The sequence below is a fragment of the Cibotium barometz genome, chromosome 4 (assembly GCF_041138505.1).
Source record: "Cibotium barometz isolate CiBa-2024 chromosome 4, ASM4113850v1, whole genome shotgun sequence".
Classification (NCBI taxonomy): Eukaryota; Viridiplantae; Streptophyta; class Polypodiopsida; order Cyatheales; family Cibotiaceae; genus Cibotium; species Cibotium barometz.
Window position 1 is genome coordinate 26181337 of NC_141049.1, and position 14291 is coordinate 26195627.

The 14291-nt window shown below is 45.5% G+C and overlaps 1 protein-coding gene across 1 annotated transcript in view; it reads right to left on the reverse strand.

The window, feature by feature from the left end:
- LOC147639096 (Haloacid dehalogenase-like hydrolase (HAD) superfamily protein) overlaps positions 1 to 14291 on the reverse strand; it is a 63608-nt gene that overhangs the window by 10909 nt on the left and 38408 nt on the right. The window contains exons 8-10 of the mRNA XM_086787345.1: positions 7245 to 7399; positions 6749 to 6833; positions 6502 to 6645 (exon numbers count right to left, since the gene is read on the reverse strand). Coding sequence (XP_086643471.1) covers positions 6502 to 6645; positions 6749 to 6833; positions 7245 to 7399 — 384 coding nt within the window. The remainder of the gene's footprint in view (positions 1 to 6501; positions 6646 to 6748; positions 6834 to 7244; positions 7400 to 14291) is intronic.

The following is a 14291-nucleotide window of genomic DNA, read 5'->3' on the forward strand; positions in this document are numbered from 1 at the left end:
TCTGAGACTTCGTACAGAGATCGTGCATATGTGTGGCATATAGATGGATATGTGATGGATGTGGATGGGCGTTTCTCCCGGATTTTCTTCCAGCCCTCAGTACAGTTCACACATTTGAAAGATTGGTATAAATCCTTGTATTGCCCCTTACATGTGCTCGTTTCTTACATTTGATTGTGTATCGGTTAATCCTTTGAGCATCTCGCTCTCGAATTTGGCTAGTTGCAACCTTGCATAGGAGATGCTTGGGTGTTGTGCAGCATTCCTCGTCATACCAATCATTCTGGGGGGTGGATGGAAATGCAGCTAAGGGAAAGATGTGTAAGATTGTGGTGAGCTGAGAGGTGAGGACAGCTAGTGGGAGAGTCTACATATGTTAGATGTCGGTAGAGATGGTCGGAGTAAGTCGAGTCCCCATCATGGTGAAAGTGAATCTGGGTGTAGTGGGAGATGGGCAGTGTTGGTGGTGAGGATGATGGGCCTGCAAACACTGTCTCTCTAGGTGGGCTAGGGCTGCATATCCCGGCCGAGGCAACTAGTTTCATGTTGAAAATGGGTCCCGTGAATGTGATTCCTAGATAAACATGAGTCCTTAATCTCCACTATGTCACCCCCCTAAACAAAACTCCTGGCACTCCTCATGGCTTACACTGCGACATAGTTGTCACGGTACGAAAATACGATACCGTACGGGAAATTTTGGTATGATATGAAATTTTGGGATACCGTACAATAAAATTTTAACACTTACAAACTATGGAGCTTCAAGCTTGAATGTGAGGGAAGGTTGGGGGGTGAGGGCACTTTAAAGGAGTTGCTCAAGAGCTCAAGCTTATAGCCAAAGCAAGCCAAAAAAAAACGGTCGAAAAACAGACAAAAAACGGTCAAAAAACAGTAAGAAAAAAGGTCATATCAACTGGAGGGGAAGTGCATCTTTCTCCACCCCTGTTGATTTTTTTGATCCCTGCCTTGTACATGAGTACATGAGGCGAGGATGTATCTCGCCCTTCGTGGTTGTATTTAGCCCATCGTGGCTATTTTTTCATTAACTAATAGAAGGATCTATTTCTCCGAAAGAAAGAAAAAAGTATCGTGCGATATCGTATAGTATGGCACGAAGTGGTTCCTACCGGTATGAGAAACAACCATGACTACAGGCCTGGATGTGTTAAAAACCATAACCTTGGTCTTGCCCAGATTCACAGTGAGATCCCATTGTTCACAAAAGGCTTGCAAAGCCTCTAGATGGCGTTGCAATCCAACAACCGAATCCGAAATCAGCACCATGTCATTGGCATACAAGACTATACCATATAATGTGGCTCCAGTCTCCCCTAATCTGTCTATAAAATCACTGAACTCATCAATGTACAATCCAAATTGAGTGGGTGAGAGAGGGCACCCCTGTTTCACCCTTATAGTGCTCGTCACCATGTCGAACAGTCATCTTGGTACTCACTCTTCCCGTTACAAACTCATAAAGTGTCATGACTCCTCAAATTATCTCCTCTGGCAAGCAGAGCTCTTGGAGCCTATGAAAGAGGAGTGTCATGACTCCCCAAATTATCTCCTCTCGCAAGCAGAGCTCTTGGAGCCTATGAGAGAGGCAGGCCCTTGGTATAATGTCGAAAGCCTCGCAGAAATCCACAAAGCAACAGTAAATCTTGCGCCCCCTGCTCGAGCCGCCTCAATAATAGCCCTCGAAGTGAAGATGTGATCAAGTGTAGAGTATGTTCTCTGAAAACCGGCCTGTCCCTTGGCCCTATACCCTTGTCTCTCTACCTCCAGTACCACCCCATAGAGCTCGGTGAGGGTGTGACCGATCATGATTGTGCGGTAATTGTTAGGGTCAAGCGGGTCCCGAGCATTGTGGATTGGGAAAATGGTGTTAGTGGTCCAAGAAGGTGGGAAGCCTTGGCAAAGGGCTAGGTTAAAGAGATCGGTAAGGAAAGCGGAAAGGGTATCACAGGCATGGGAGATGTGCTCAACTAGGAGGTCTTCATGATCCATGGCTTTGGCTTCATCTTTTTTATGGCTTTGGTTACGTTTTGGATGGTGAACAAGGTGGCTGAGGTAGGGCGAGGAACATGAGATAGATTCAGCGGAGTGGTGTTGGGAATATGGTATAGGCTTTGAGCATGCCTATGCCAAATGGTTGGGTCTTTGATGGGAGTAGGAGATTGGCGTTCAAGAAGTCTCTTCCAAGCCTCCTCACTATCCTCGCTAAGAAGCAAGCAATAGAACTCATCCTCTCGTTTGATGAGAAAAGCACTCTTCTTCCCTCGAGTGAAGCGTTGGAACCTCCTCTGCGCTTGACAGGGGGTGATGTGGCCAAATGCTTTGTGTTGGAGGATGCTCTTTCGTACTGCCCAGCATTCCTCATCATACCAGCTATGGTGTGGCATGGATCCACAAGGGGGCAAAATGATGGCTGGTGGGAAAAGAGTTACTGGCAGCATCATGTAGAAGGTGAGAAAGCTGAGTAGTAATAATAGAGAGGGGGGCTAAGAGATCAATAGTTGAGAGGTATGAATCAAGGTTGGATTGGTAGACTCCATCAAGGGCATGATCAAAGTGTACCTTGGTGAATGATGAACCAAGGGTAAGGGCTGGCTGCTTGGGGACAGAAATGGCTATAGAAAAGGTGAGGAATGCATGATCGGTAAGAAGGGGTGGCAAGGAGATATGGAAATCATGAATGTAATGGGTCAAGGACGGGAAGCCCATGAGACAATCCACTGTACTGGAACCTCCTTTATAGGGAAAGCAAGTGAGGTGATCCGAGGCTGGCCATTGGGCCATCCCATTGAAGATGACCAGCCCATGTGCTGATCCCATCTCTAAGAAGAACATGTGAAAAGCTTTGATGGGACCGACATCCTGTGACACTCTCTGTAAGCCCATCTCTTGCATATCCACATCTCGTAAGAGAAAGGCAACTCCCCAAAACTCAAAAAAACTAGTTTGGGAGCTGTGAGTGCATGCATTGAAGTCCCCCAACAATTGGATATCTGTAGCATGCGCCGAGCTAGGACCGTGTGAAACAATGAAGCCTTTCTTTACAGTGAGTCTTTAGCAATCCTTTAAAACAGCATACATGAATCTGAAAGAGATGTAGTAGAGACGACACCAAATGGGGTCCCAAATTTCCTACAGAAGCCCTACCACCCCCCCTGCAAGCAGGAGTATTTTCTTTATTTCTTCTTCTGGAGAATTATATACAAGCTGAACAGTGTCCACAAGACTCAGTGGACAAACTGACTGACTGACCGCCAAATGCAAGGACAAAGCAACCAAACGCTGGGCAGAACTATGTATAAGCTTTAGGCGACTTTGAAGCTATCCTCGAGAGAAATACATCGGCCCGAGACTGAGGGAAGGTGTGTTGAATACTCCTAAAAGAGACTTAGCTTCTTTGCCTTGGGTTGAGAGCACAAGTAGGGTTGTAAGTATGCACAAGCAAAAGCCTAGGCACACATGCTTGACTTCTAATGATAATCTCTAGTTTTATCTGATGATTTATGGACTGATCTGAGCCTGTCTTTTTATATACTTCAAGGTGCCAAGTCACCTGCCCATAAAGCCTGTCGGCTAGCAGAAAATGTCCACGACTGACATTAAATGTCAATCGACTGTAGCAACTATTTCACAACTAGCATTTTATGCCAATCAACTGCCTATAGCAGGTCAGGTGGCTGCCACTCCTGGCCGACTGGGCCCAAGACCTCAAGGGGTCTGGCCAACTGCTCCACAGCCTCCCAAAGGCTGGTCGGCTAAGCCTAAAGTATGGCTAAGGGGTTGGCTAGCCCCCTTGCAAGGCAAGCCCAACTTGGGGGCTGCCTTGGGGCTGGCCTTAGGGCTGGCCCCCTCTACATGAAGTGCATCTACATGCTCTAATGCATCTACTGCTATGGCTAACATCTACATGCTCTTGAATGTGTTAGACATCATCTCCTTGTTATTGGCTTCCTGTTTGGTGTCCTATTCTAGTCTCTAGGGCTGACCATGTTAGCTAGAGGGGTTGGTCACCCCTTATATTTTATCCCCACTTTATGGAGTCTTGGGCACTTTTTCCCTAGTCGTGACCAGGTCGGCTGACGATGCCCATCTTAGTGGAGTGTACTTATGTACAGCATTGGTCAACTCATGGTACGGAGTTTGAGCAGATGGACCCCATCTTTTCTACAGAGTATTTACATCTTGTGATGCCGACCTTTTCAGAGGATGCTTTTGTACAACATTTGGCTACTCTTGGTACAGAGTGGAGCAGATTGACTCTATTTCTTTTGAGGGTTCCAGTGAGGAGCAGCTTACTTCTCCCAAGATTGATTATCTACAGGATCCGATCTTGGTTGGTTTTGAGGTTTTTCATACCTTCTCCAAGCTCGAAACACGACATACAACTTCAGGGAGTGTTCTTACATTGTTTGGAACCATTATTTGGAACAGCACGTCACAGCCTACATGGTTGTTTTCTTCTAAAGAAGCGGTGTACCTGGCAACTTGTTCTGTTGCTTCTGTAGCGGAGTTGTTGAAAGGAGATTCCTTGTGGAGCTTTCTTGGTACCTGTTTCTGCAGTCTTTCATCTTTGATCGAGGACAACATCTCTATTTTCTTGGAGTTCACTCAGCATCCGGTGCTGAGAGGGGGTGTTAGACATCATCTCCTTGTTACTGGCTTTCTGTTTGGTGTCCTATTTTAGCCTCTAGGACTGACCATGTTAGCTAGAGGGACTAGTCACCCCTCACATATTTTTCCCATATTTTATCCCCACTTTATGGAGTCTTGGGCACTTTTTCCCGAGTCGTGAGCTAGTCGGCTGCCTACATCTAGGCATATATATAGCCAGGCATACCCTCACTCTTTTTCATTACTTAGCATTGTTTGTTGCAGTCCCTCACATACGAGGTCTTCTCCCCTCCTGCTCAAGACATGTATTCTTGGTTGTTGATATATTGAGAGCAAGTCTATCTTCACTCAAAGGGGGCCCATCTCCAGCTACTTCACTTGAGGATCAGTTTCGAGAGCTGTTTTGTATTTGTGGAGACTTTCTTCTCCGACAGGAGTTTACAGATTTTGGAGGAGAAGAGTGATCTTTTCAGAGATCCTGAGCAAAGTTTATTTTGTCGTTCACATACGAGGTCTTCTCCCCTCTTGCTAGGGACATGTATTCTTGGTTGATGATATTGAGAGCAAGTCTATACCTGTGTTTCCTCTCCATCTCTCTTTCTCACTCTCTCTCCTGTGTTTCCACTTTCCCTTCTTCCGCTGCACATTCTATCAGAATGATAAACACTTGCTGAATTCTCCACAGTGGGTTAAGAGGACTAACCTGACACTCTGAGACTGGGAGACTGACCTACGTAGCTCGTGCCAAAAATGTCCCAGACTGGGCCCACAAAGGGGTCATGGCATACGACAAATAAATCCTAAAAGGTACTAATTCTATACATGATTCTGCACTGTTGTTGAGCCAGTTTGTCACCGTGTACCACAGTGCATGGGTGCGCGTGACATTCCCTCCTGCTTAAAAGCCAACTGATTGTAAATCTCGGTTTGGTCATCAATCTGGGGATGGATGCATTGGACAATTGCAATTTGGTACCAAAGTTGTCGAATAGAGCTCGCTAGAAGTGAGATGTAAACACTTTGCAGATGCTCTCACCTGCTTCAACCATTGGTCCGGATTTGGGAGACACAATGTACTAGTTCACGCATTGGCCTGGGGTTGGGAGACACAATATATACCAGTGGAGGGCACGATGGTGGAGGCGGCAGGAGCAAAGGGCAAAGGCAGGACATGTGACACATCTATAAGTATGCAGCGCAGAGCCAAACATCAGATAGCAGCCATCAAGCAAAGTCGGACAGCGCAAGTGACGTATGCTACTGCCACGTGGCAGTGATGACATGGCAATGATGACATGGCAATGGTGACATGGCAATCGGGTACAGTTGGCTGATAGCTACTATTGGTCGACCAAGAGCATCGGTGCATATATATATATATCCGTGGGTCACCAAATTGTCATATTCATCTGCTTTCCTCAACATTGTACTTCATAGAGCGTTTCTCTATAGATGAAGTGCTAGCCAGGAGTGAATAGTAGTAGGTCACAGGGCTGTGATTTGACGTCTTCATTCTCAGCCACATCTTGTACTTGAATTTCAGTTGTATTACTTCTTCTTGTAGATAATTCAAAGCAGTAGTTTAGGAATCTTGTGAGTACTGTCTGTGTGATTCCCCCCCACTCTTCTTTCTATCTCTGGAAAACCCTAGCACATAGGCACAAGTGTTATACAAGATGGCAATGGCAATGGCAATGGCAGAAGCCGAGGGCAAGACGGAAAAGGTGGCGGAAGTAGAGGCGAAAGCATGAGGGCAGAGGCAGTGGGAGGGCAAGATGGCAGCGGCGGAAGCACAGAGAGAGAGAGAGAGAGAGAGAGAGAGAGAGAGACAGAGAGAATTTAAGTAAAATATTAGTTTGCAGATGCTCTCACCTGCTTCTCACAGCAACGCAAGGCATGCCAATACGTTGAGCTGCTTGAACTCCAGTGTGCCCACCTGCCAAAAGTATACAATTTTGAACAGCAACTCCCGAAACTTCAGCTCCAGCCCGCAATGCAGCTATCGCTTTCCTGGAACTGATCACACCGGCAGAAAAAAAACAAGAGAAAAGTAGATTTATAATCCCCTCTCACTCCACAGAGAAAGTGGCGAACCAAAAAACAGGCCTTATATACTCACATTTTGACAAAACTGGTGTCAACCTCCACACTCAGCTTCAGCATAGAGGCGACCTCCTCTGCCATCCGTTGCTTTTCAGCAGCAACTGCACATATAATACTAAGTAGAGTCAAAACAAGAAAGGCTGTTCAAGCTCAAATAAGTCCTGTCAGTACCCAAAGCAAACTGACAAACAGTTCCTATCATTAGCATGCCATTGTCACATTCTTAATTCCTAAAACCATTAAATATTTTGTTTTTCTTTTGCTGATTATGAGGAGACGCTATGCAAGCTCACAACCCAAGTGACGGCTCACACAACTATTCACTCAGGTCACACCTGTTCCATGAGGCATGACTCCTCGATTGTAATCGTTTCTCATTTTAAGACAGGCTTAGGGTATGCATGCCGGTATCATCTATGCGATAAGCATATTGCTAAGTCAGACATCACAATTAATAAACCAAGAACTGTGATCAAAACAGAGCCTAGAGAATGACTTGAATGAAAGCATACCAGCCTTCGCTGCCTCCACAGCTAATTCTTCATCTAAACCCATAGCAGAGCCGGCACCAAGGACCACTTGCCCGTATGCACTTTCCTCCACTTCTTTTTGGCCAACAAAAGCAATCCTTTTAGCACGCTCTGTTCCAAGCTTCTGAATTAAAGACCTGTTTCAAAGAGCATTTGGCATCATTCAGAATCAAGTTCCTGACTAACACCATCACATTTCTCACATGATTTTTGGTCAAGCTGTAATGTCCTAGGAAAAATGGAAAAACACAAAGACTTCACCAGAGCTCATAATTCATCTCCTTTTCGATATAGAAATATACATGCATCATTATTAACAATTTTGTAACTTATAAATGGAAAGCAGATAGCACAGTGTGCTTAAAGCTCACTCAAATGAGAAAAGAGCACCTTAAATTAGGCCTACCCTCAAATATGTTAACCTTCACTCTGAAACCTCCTGTAAAAAAACACTATCAGCTTCTTTACCACAGCCCCTATGATGGGAAATCTCTGATTCACCTTGAATGTACCAATGTACATTCAAGCAACAAGGTGCAGAAGCATATGGACTTTCAGCATTATTGGCAAAATCGCCAGGATGCATGCTGCAGTCTTGCAGACAATTCCTTCAATAGCAAATTAGACCACCATCATGAAATTTGACATGGTTTCAAAGTAACCTTTTCTAGGCCTGTGTGTTTAGCTTCCTTCAGCAATCTATTTTAGCTTCCAAATAGCTTGTAGAAAAAAATGCAATTTCTCTCAATCTTCTAGGATAGATCTTTGCAAATTATTACAGATGAATACTCCTTATTCATTCCTAAGCTCTTTAAAAAAATTTAGCTCAAAGTTTCTTACGATTAGTGAGAAATAATCTTAACAGTGGTTGCTGTAATTTTCGGATTCTACAAAGAAGTGCTTACTGCGACAATTTGGTGTTGAATTTGAGAAAAAGAAGTTCTACAAAGTTGTAGAACACATTGTGTTCTATAACACCACAAAGGTTGAGCTTAAACTAAGTTCATGCCGAGGAGATGTCACCTCTGCAAGAAGGTGCAACTGTGCAAAAACGTCCAGTCCTGAATATTCAAGTGGCAATTGATAACAAGGATACAAATCATTCAAAATTGGTAATTGCTCAGGTCAATAGCTTACCATAGCCTTTGCTGAAACAAGTGTTGTTTGATCTTCCCATAGAGCCGCAAGTGCAACTTCCCGATGTGGTGTGCTAGCCCATCCGTCACATCCTCACTCCGTTGTCACACCGGAATGCTTTCATGGCCATGGAAGTGAAGGTAGAGCTTTCTTTGCCTACATGAAGGGAAAGAGGAGGCAGCCTTTACAGTGGTTCTCTCTCACAAGAGGGGGAATCTCGACAGAGGGACGGGGACACGATTGAGCTCGAGCGAGGAGGAGCAAGCACCGAGGGGGGTTTGGAGGAGGACGAGAACCAAGGAAAGGGGGGGGGCGGACCACCAGCTCTAGAACCTCAAAGAGCGAGCCAAGATATACAAGAATCTCCTAGGGCGGCATGGGGGATCGCCTTATCATTCATCTCCTTGTCAAGAACTAAATGCTCAGAACGGTTGCTAGAGCACCATTACCTTGACGGAGCCACCTACATGGTGATTTGTCTAGCAATGCTCCTTGGGGCACCTTGGGGGGGTGGGGGGCGGGGACGGACTGTCTGCCAAGAGGTAGTGCCCTCCTTCTGCTGGGGCTGGGAGGGGGGCTGGCCACAAGGGTCGGCTGGTCAGGTGCTTCCGACCTCATCTCACGCCTTGCATCCCTTGCTCTTGCCAATTGCGCCTGTTTGTTGAGGCCACGAGCAGGGGCCGGGTGGGCGTCCTTTATGGGCCTAACGCCAAGGGCAAGATCAAGCAAGGTGACACATCTGCCTGCAGATGAAAGCATTGGACGAGAAGACCACCGTACTCTACCCGTTGAAGAATCGGGTTGCCGTGGAGGCTCAGGAGCGCAAGACCCTACGGAAGATCCTCCAGCGAGGCAATGAGACTCTGATGGAAGGGATGCCTACTATCCTGGCCACCACTAATGCGATCATCTGCAGTGACTTCAAAACCTACCCTATCCATCGTCCAATCGATTGAATTAGTGGGCGATACTCCTTCCGAAGGCAGGTAAAGCAAACCGTCATGGGGAATCCGGATACACCTGCCAAGAGTTCAGATGTTGGGTTGAAGCCATCATGTCATCTCATGAAAAACACTTGAGCCTTGCGTATTGCAACCACAGGATTGTTGTGTCACACGATCAGCTGCAGCAGGTGAATCAAACTCCACATGAGAGGAGTGAAGCCCAAGAAAATGGATGTTCGTGATTTTGTCGGGCTCCCCCACGAGGACTGCCTAAAGTAAATCCCCAATTTGTCTGCGCGTCGGGTGGCTCCCTATGATCTTGCAAACCAATGAAGAGGTTGCGAGGAAGGATACCGTTGAAGCTAAGAGCTAGAGGTTTGCCTGTGAAAAACAGGCAAGGGACGGCGGCTCCACCGCGGATGACAAAGCGGCTGCCATGGAGTCCTAAAAGGTGAAGTCTAGAAGCGCCTACTCTTGTCGCTGATGAAGAACAAGCCGGAAGCTAAACACCTGCACAAAGAATGACAAGTGATGGAAGAGGGAGCGCTAGAGAGGAACAGGGAGTGCCAAACCAAGAGGCGGCAGAGAAGCGAAAATGCACACATACAAGGGAAAGCCGGGGGGGGTGGGGCATGCAGCGCTGGATAAGCAAAGGAGAAGGCAGGGCTGGCAAGATTCAGCAGGCTGGAAGGGCCAGAAGGGCAGGAGGGGGCAGTTGAGGGCCGGGGCAGAAGCAATGGCGGAAGGGTAAGGGTGGCAGCTGAAAGGGGGCCACGTGCAGGGCAAGGAGAGCGCCACATAGCAGGAGGGGGCAGGGGGGCGGGGGAGTGCTGTGCAGAGGGCTAGGCGATGGGGGCGCACGGGGGAAGTGGGAGCTCCAACGCTTAACTCTAGATGGAGATTTATAACGGGCTCCTTTAGGAATCTAAAAGAGATATATCCCGATTGCCACAACGGTGGTGGTTATTGGGCTGCTTAGCCCTGGCCGGCTTGGGGCAAACCCAACTCCGGGTCGACACCAAAAGTTTGAAAAAGTGTAGTGTCCGCGCCTTGAGTTGTAGCGAACCTTGATGGTCATGGCCTCCTCCCGCTCCCTTACTAGAGCTTTTCCCAAAGATGGGACAGTTTAATGCACTTTTCATGAAGTTTGTCACTATTCAGTGACATTGTTGGCGAATCTAGGGCTTGGAGGACCTTGGCGCCTCCCGTCCCTCCACCCACGTCTACATTAATTCAGCTCATTTTTTCGCAAGGCTCCTTGCTTAAGGTAGATTTGAAGGAGTCTTGCCTTCTTAACAAGCACTCCATTGAGTGCTCGTTTAATGGGACCAAAGGTTAGATGGGTTTGAAGAGGAATGGTTTGATGCACTGCAGTCAACTCGATTGTCGTTTCCAACAATTAGCCCGAACCGAGTTTGCATCAAAGGGTTTTTCTCACATGAATCAATCTTTAGCACTCACTTAGTGGTTGTTGGTTGGTTAGACAAGCAGATTCGGTAACATCCTTATTCGGACATAACACATTAATGAGACATTGCGGCTATGAGATCGGCCACTCAAGCAGGTGTGAATAAAATCAAACAATGGTGTAATTTTTCCTAAGTTGCAAAAATAAAGTTTTCCTTTTTTTGAGTTTTAGATTTTTTATTTTTTGAACCTCTTTTTTGGGTTCGCTCCATGCATGAAAAAAGTTCAGTTCGTGGCCAAGATTATGTCATGTTTCCATTGATGAACTCGTCCGTGTTCCTGCTTGTGTGACTGAACATACTTCTTAACAACAAGATAGTTGTGGAGCTTTCAATCAACTTGTGTGTGTGTGTGTGTGCTTCTTTCATTCTGTATGTGCATATTATGTCTCTCATAGGTGCTCCATTCCAACAGACCACGCATATGTATGAGCTTCATGTTTGTCTCCGAATTGCTCATGAATGTGTCCAATTTCATCATGGCACATATCGAAAGTGAATGCATATAATTCCTATCAGCTTTCAAGAGGGAAGATAGTATTCTTAGGATGATCAAATGCAAGATCTTCATTTTTCTCGTTGTGGAGAATGCTACAAAGATATTAATGCTCTTAACCGGACAAATGTCTTTTAGTGATTTGGAGAATCCAACGATTTCTCAAGTTTGAAAGTGTACCAACTAGCTCCAAGGCATAGTTGTTACGAGGCGCGCCTCTAACAGTTAGAGGCGTTCGAGGCGTATGACTACTTGATCGAGGCGTCCGCAAAAAAAAAAAAAAAAAAAATGCTGGTTTGAGTCTTTAGACGGGGGGTTTAAGGGCCCAAGGCAGCCCCTCTCACACACACTCTCTCTCTCCCTCATTCTCTCCCTCCCTCCCTTAAGCCTTTCTCAAGACCCAAAGTTCAAACTTCAAACTTCAAACACACTAGGATGATGATGTTTTTGATACCCACTTTTGGAGCTCTCTCTATACTCTACCGGTTCATTTCAGTTCATTTCATTTTACTTTGTACCCTTGAATCTTGATGATGTATCCAGATGATGATGATGGACTATTTTCGTCTCATAGGTCATTTTGGCCTTTTGCAGACATTTGATACAGCTTTCTTTCTCACACACACACTCTCTCTCCCTCTCATACACACCCTCTCTCTCCCTCCCTCAAGGCTCATACATACACACTCTAGTCTCTCTCTCTCTCTCTCTCTCTCTCTCTCTCTCTCTCTCAACTTTCAATATATATATTATATCTATCTATCACTATATATATATATATATATATATATATATATATATAAACATACGCCTTTAACACGCCTCTAACGTCTCTAAAAAATACAAGTCTTTCGAGGCGCGTACCATACCCGCCTTGTACCAAACGCCTCTGACGCCTCTAACAACCTTGCTCCAAGGCTAGAAAAAACATATAAGGTAGAAGATGGGCTCCTCATAAACTAGCCCCAAGGCTAGAAAAGTTAAATAAGGAAGGAGATGGGCTCCTCATGAACTAGCCCCAAGGCTTCTCGCTATTACAGATTGAAAGGCTGAAGCAGTGGTGATGTTGTGACTCGGCAACAGGTGGGACAGCATGGGCCCTCCTGTTCTTGGTAGAAGACCAAACTATAAGTACTACCCGAAGGAGTGCACAAAACCTACAATGGATAGTTTATGCATAGCGGTTGGGTGTAATTCAAGGCACACCATCTTCATCAACAACCATTATTTCATGTAACCCCAACTCAACATTGAGGGAGTGTGTTGAAATCTAGTGTTTGGCGATGCCAAGTTGAAAAGAATGCATAACCTTAAGAGTCAATGTTCTTAGGTGACATTATAATATTTACTGTATTCCACATGATATATTCTTGGAAAACCCACAAGATTTGGTAGCAAATCCTATTGACAGATAAAGCAATTAGGCATTTCATATCTACAAGCAAGATCTTTCACACAGTGCTGAAAAAACTGCACAATAGGAAGTGATTTGCTGCTGGAAACTAAATACATTAGGTGGCTGAGATCTCTTGGGCTTTGCACATTGCTGAAGAGTTGAGGTGGCTGTTGGGAAACTACTGACAATGGAAGAGGAATTGGGGTAATCGCCCTACAATCGGGAAGTGGATTACGAGAAGCAAGTGGCGAAGGATATGGGGTGGATATAGCTTGTAGCCATATATATGATAGTGATGTGTGTGAACACACTTAGGACCAGCCGGGGCTTTTCCCTCATTAGGAGATTTTCTCCCCGTGCATGTGAACACCCTCTTATCCACTTATTGGATGTCCTTGTCTTTTGTATTGGCACTCATTTCATTATCACATAATCTACATCAAGTTGTGTGCCTCTCTCTCCCCCCCTCTACTCATGATTGAGTTCATCACGTGCACGTGTGTGTGTATGTGTGTGCGCGCACGCACGTGTGTTCACGTGTAGCTGTTGCTTCAAACCCTAGCTCCAACATTTGGTATCAAAGCAAGTTTTTGTTCCCATGGATGAAAATGTGTCTTCATGTAAAGTTGGCACCCTACGTAAGGGGAGAATATGTCGAAGGAATTTCACACATATATGGATTGTGTGTATGTATGTGTGTGTGTCGCGTGCACGTGTGTACACGTGTAGCTATTGCTTCAAACCCTAGCCCTAACATTTGGTATCAAAGCAAGTTTTTGTTCCCATGGATGAAAATGTGTCTTCACGTAAAGTTGGCACCCTACCTTCGGGGAGAATATGTCGAAGGAATTTCATGCATATATGGATGAAGATTCATAAAGCATCAATGTACATTGCCCTACACACCTCAACAAAATGGTGTGCCTAAAAGGACATGGTTTTTGGTTGGAGGCAGTTATGTGTGCCACTTAATGTGATGAACAGATGCCCTACCAAGGCCTTGCAGACCATTACACCTTACGAAGCTTGGAATGGCAAGAAATGATCCACGCCCAACCACTACTACTACCGGCAACTACAGCATCAGCTCACCATCTTCGGTTGCTGGCACCTCTCACACCCATGAGGGAAATTCTTAAGCAGAAGAAAATGATCCTACAACATTTCAAAAGCTTCGTACAGTGCCACTGGGGTGGGCCTCACCTTCTCACAGGTCTACAGCACTCACTGATGGCACACCACATACTTGACCCAAGTGTTACAAGACGATGCAAGTGCCAAGAGCAGAGTGTACAACCTGGTCAACTACATTCTAATGTCAGTTCAAGATCCATAACCCCTTCCAATAGAAACGAATACAAGCCAGCATCACATGTCTCTCAAGTGCCTTGTTATACTAAAAGTGGTACCACAATCTAGTCATGTTATCGCATGTGCTCTTGTAACCTTGCACATAAACAATCATTGAAAATGACACAAAAATGCTTTGTTATAGAGAGATGATTGCTTTGTTTAGCCATTACACTTATGTATAACTAACAATAGGAGATAAGCATGAAAATATGTAGCCCCAAACTTGCACCATGTTTT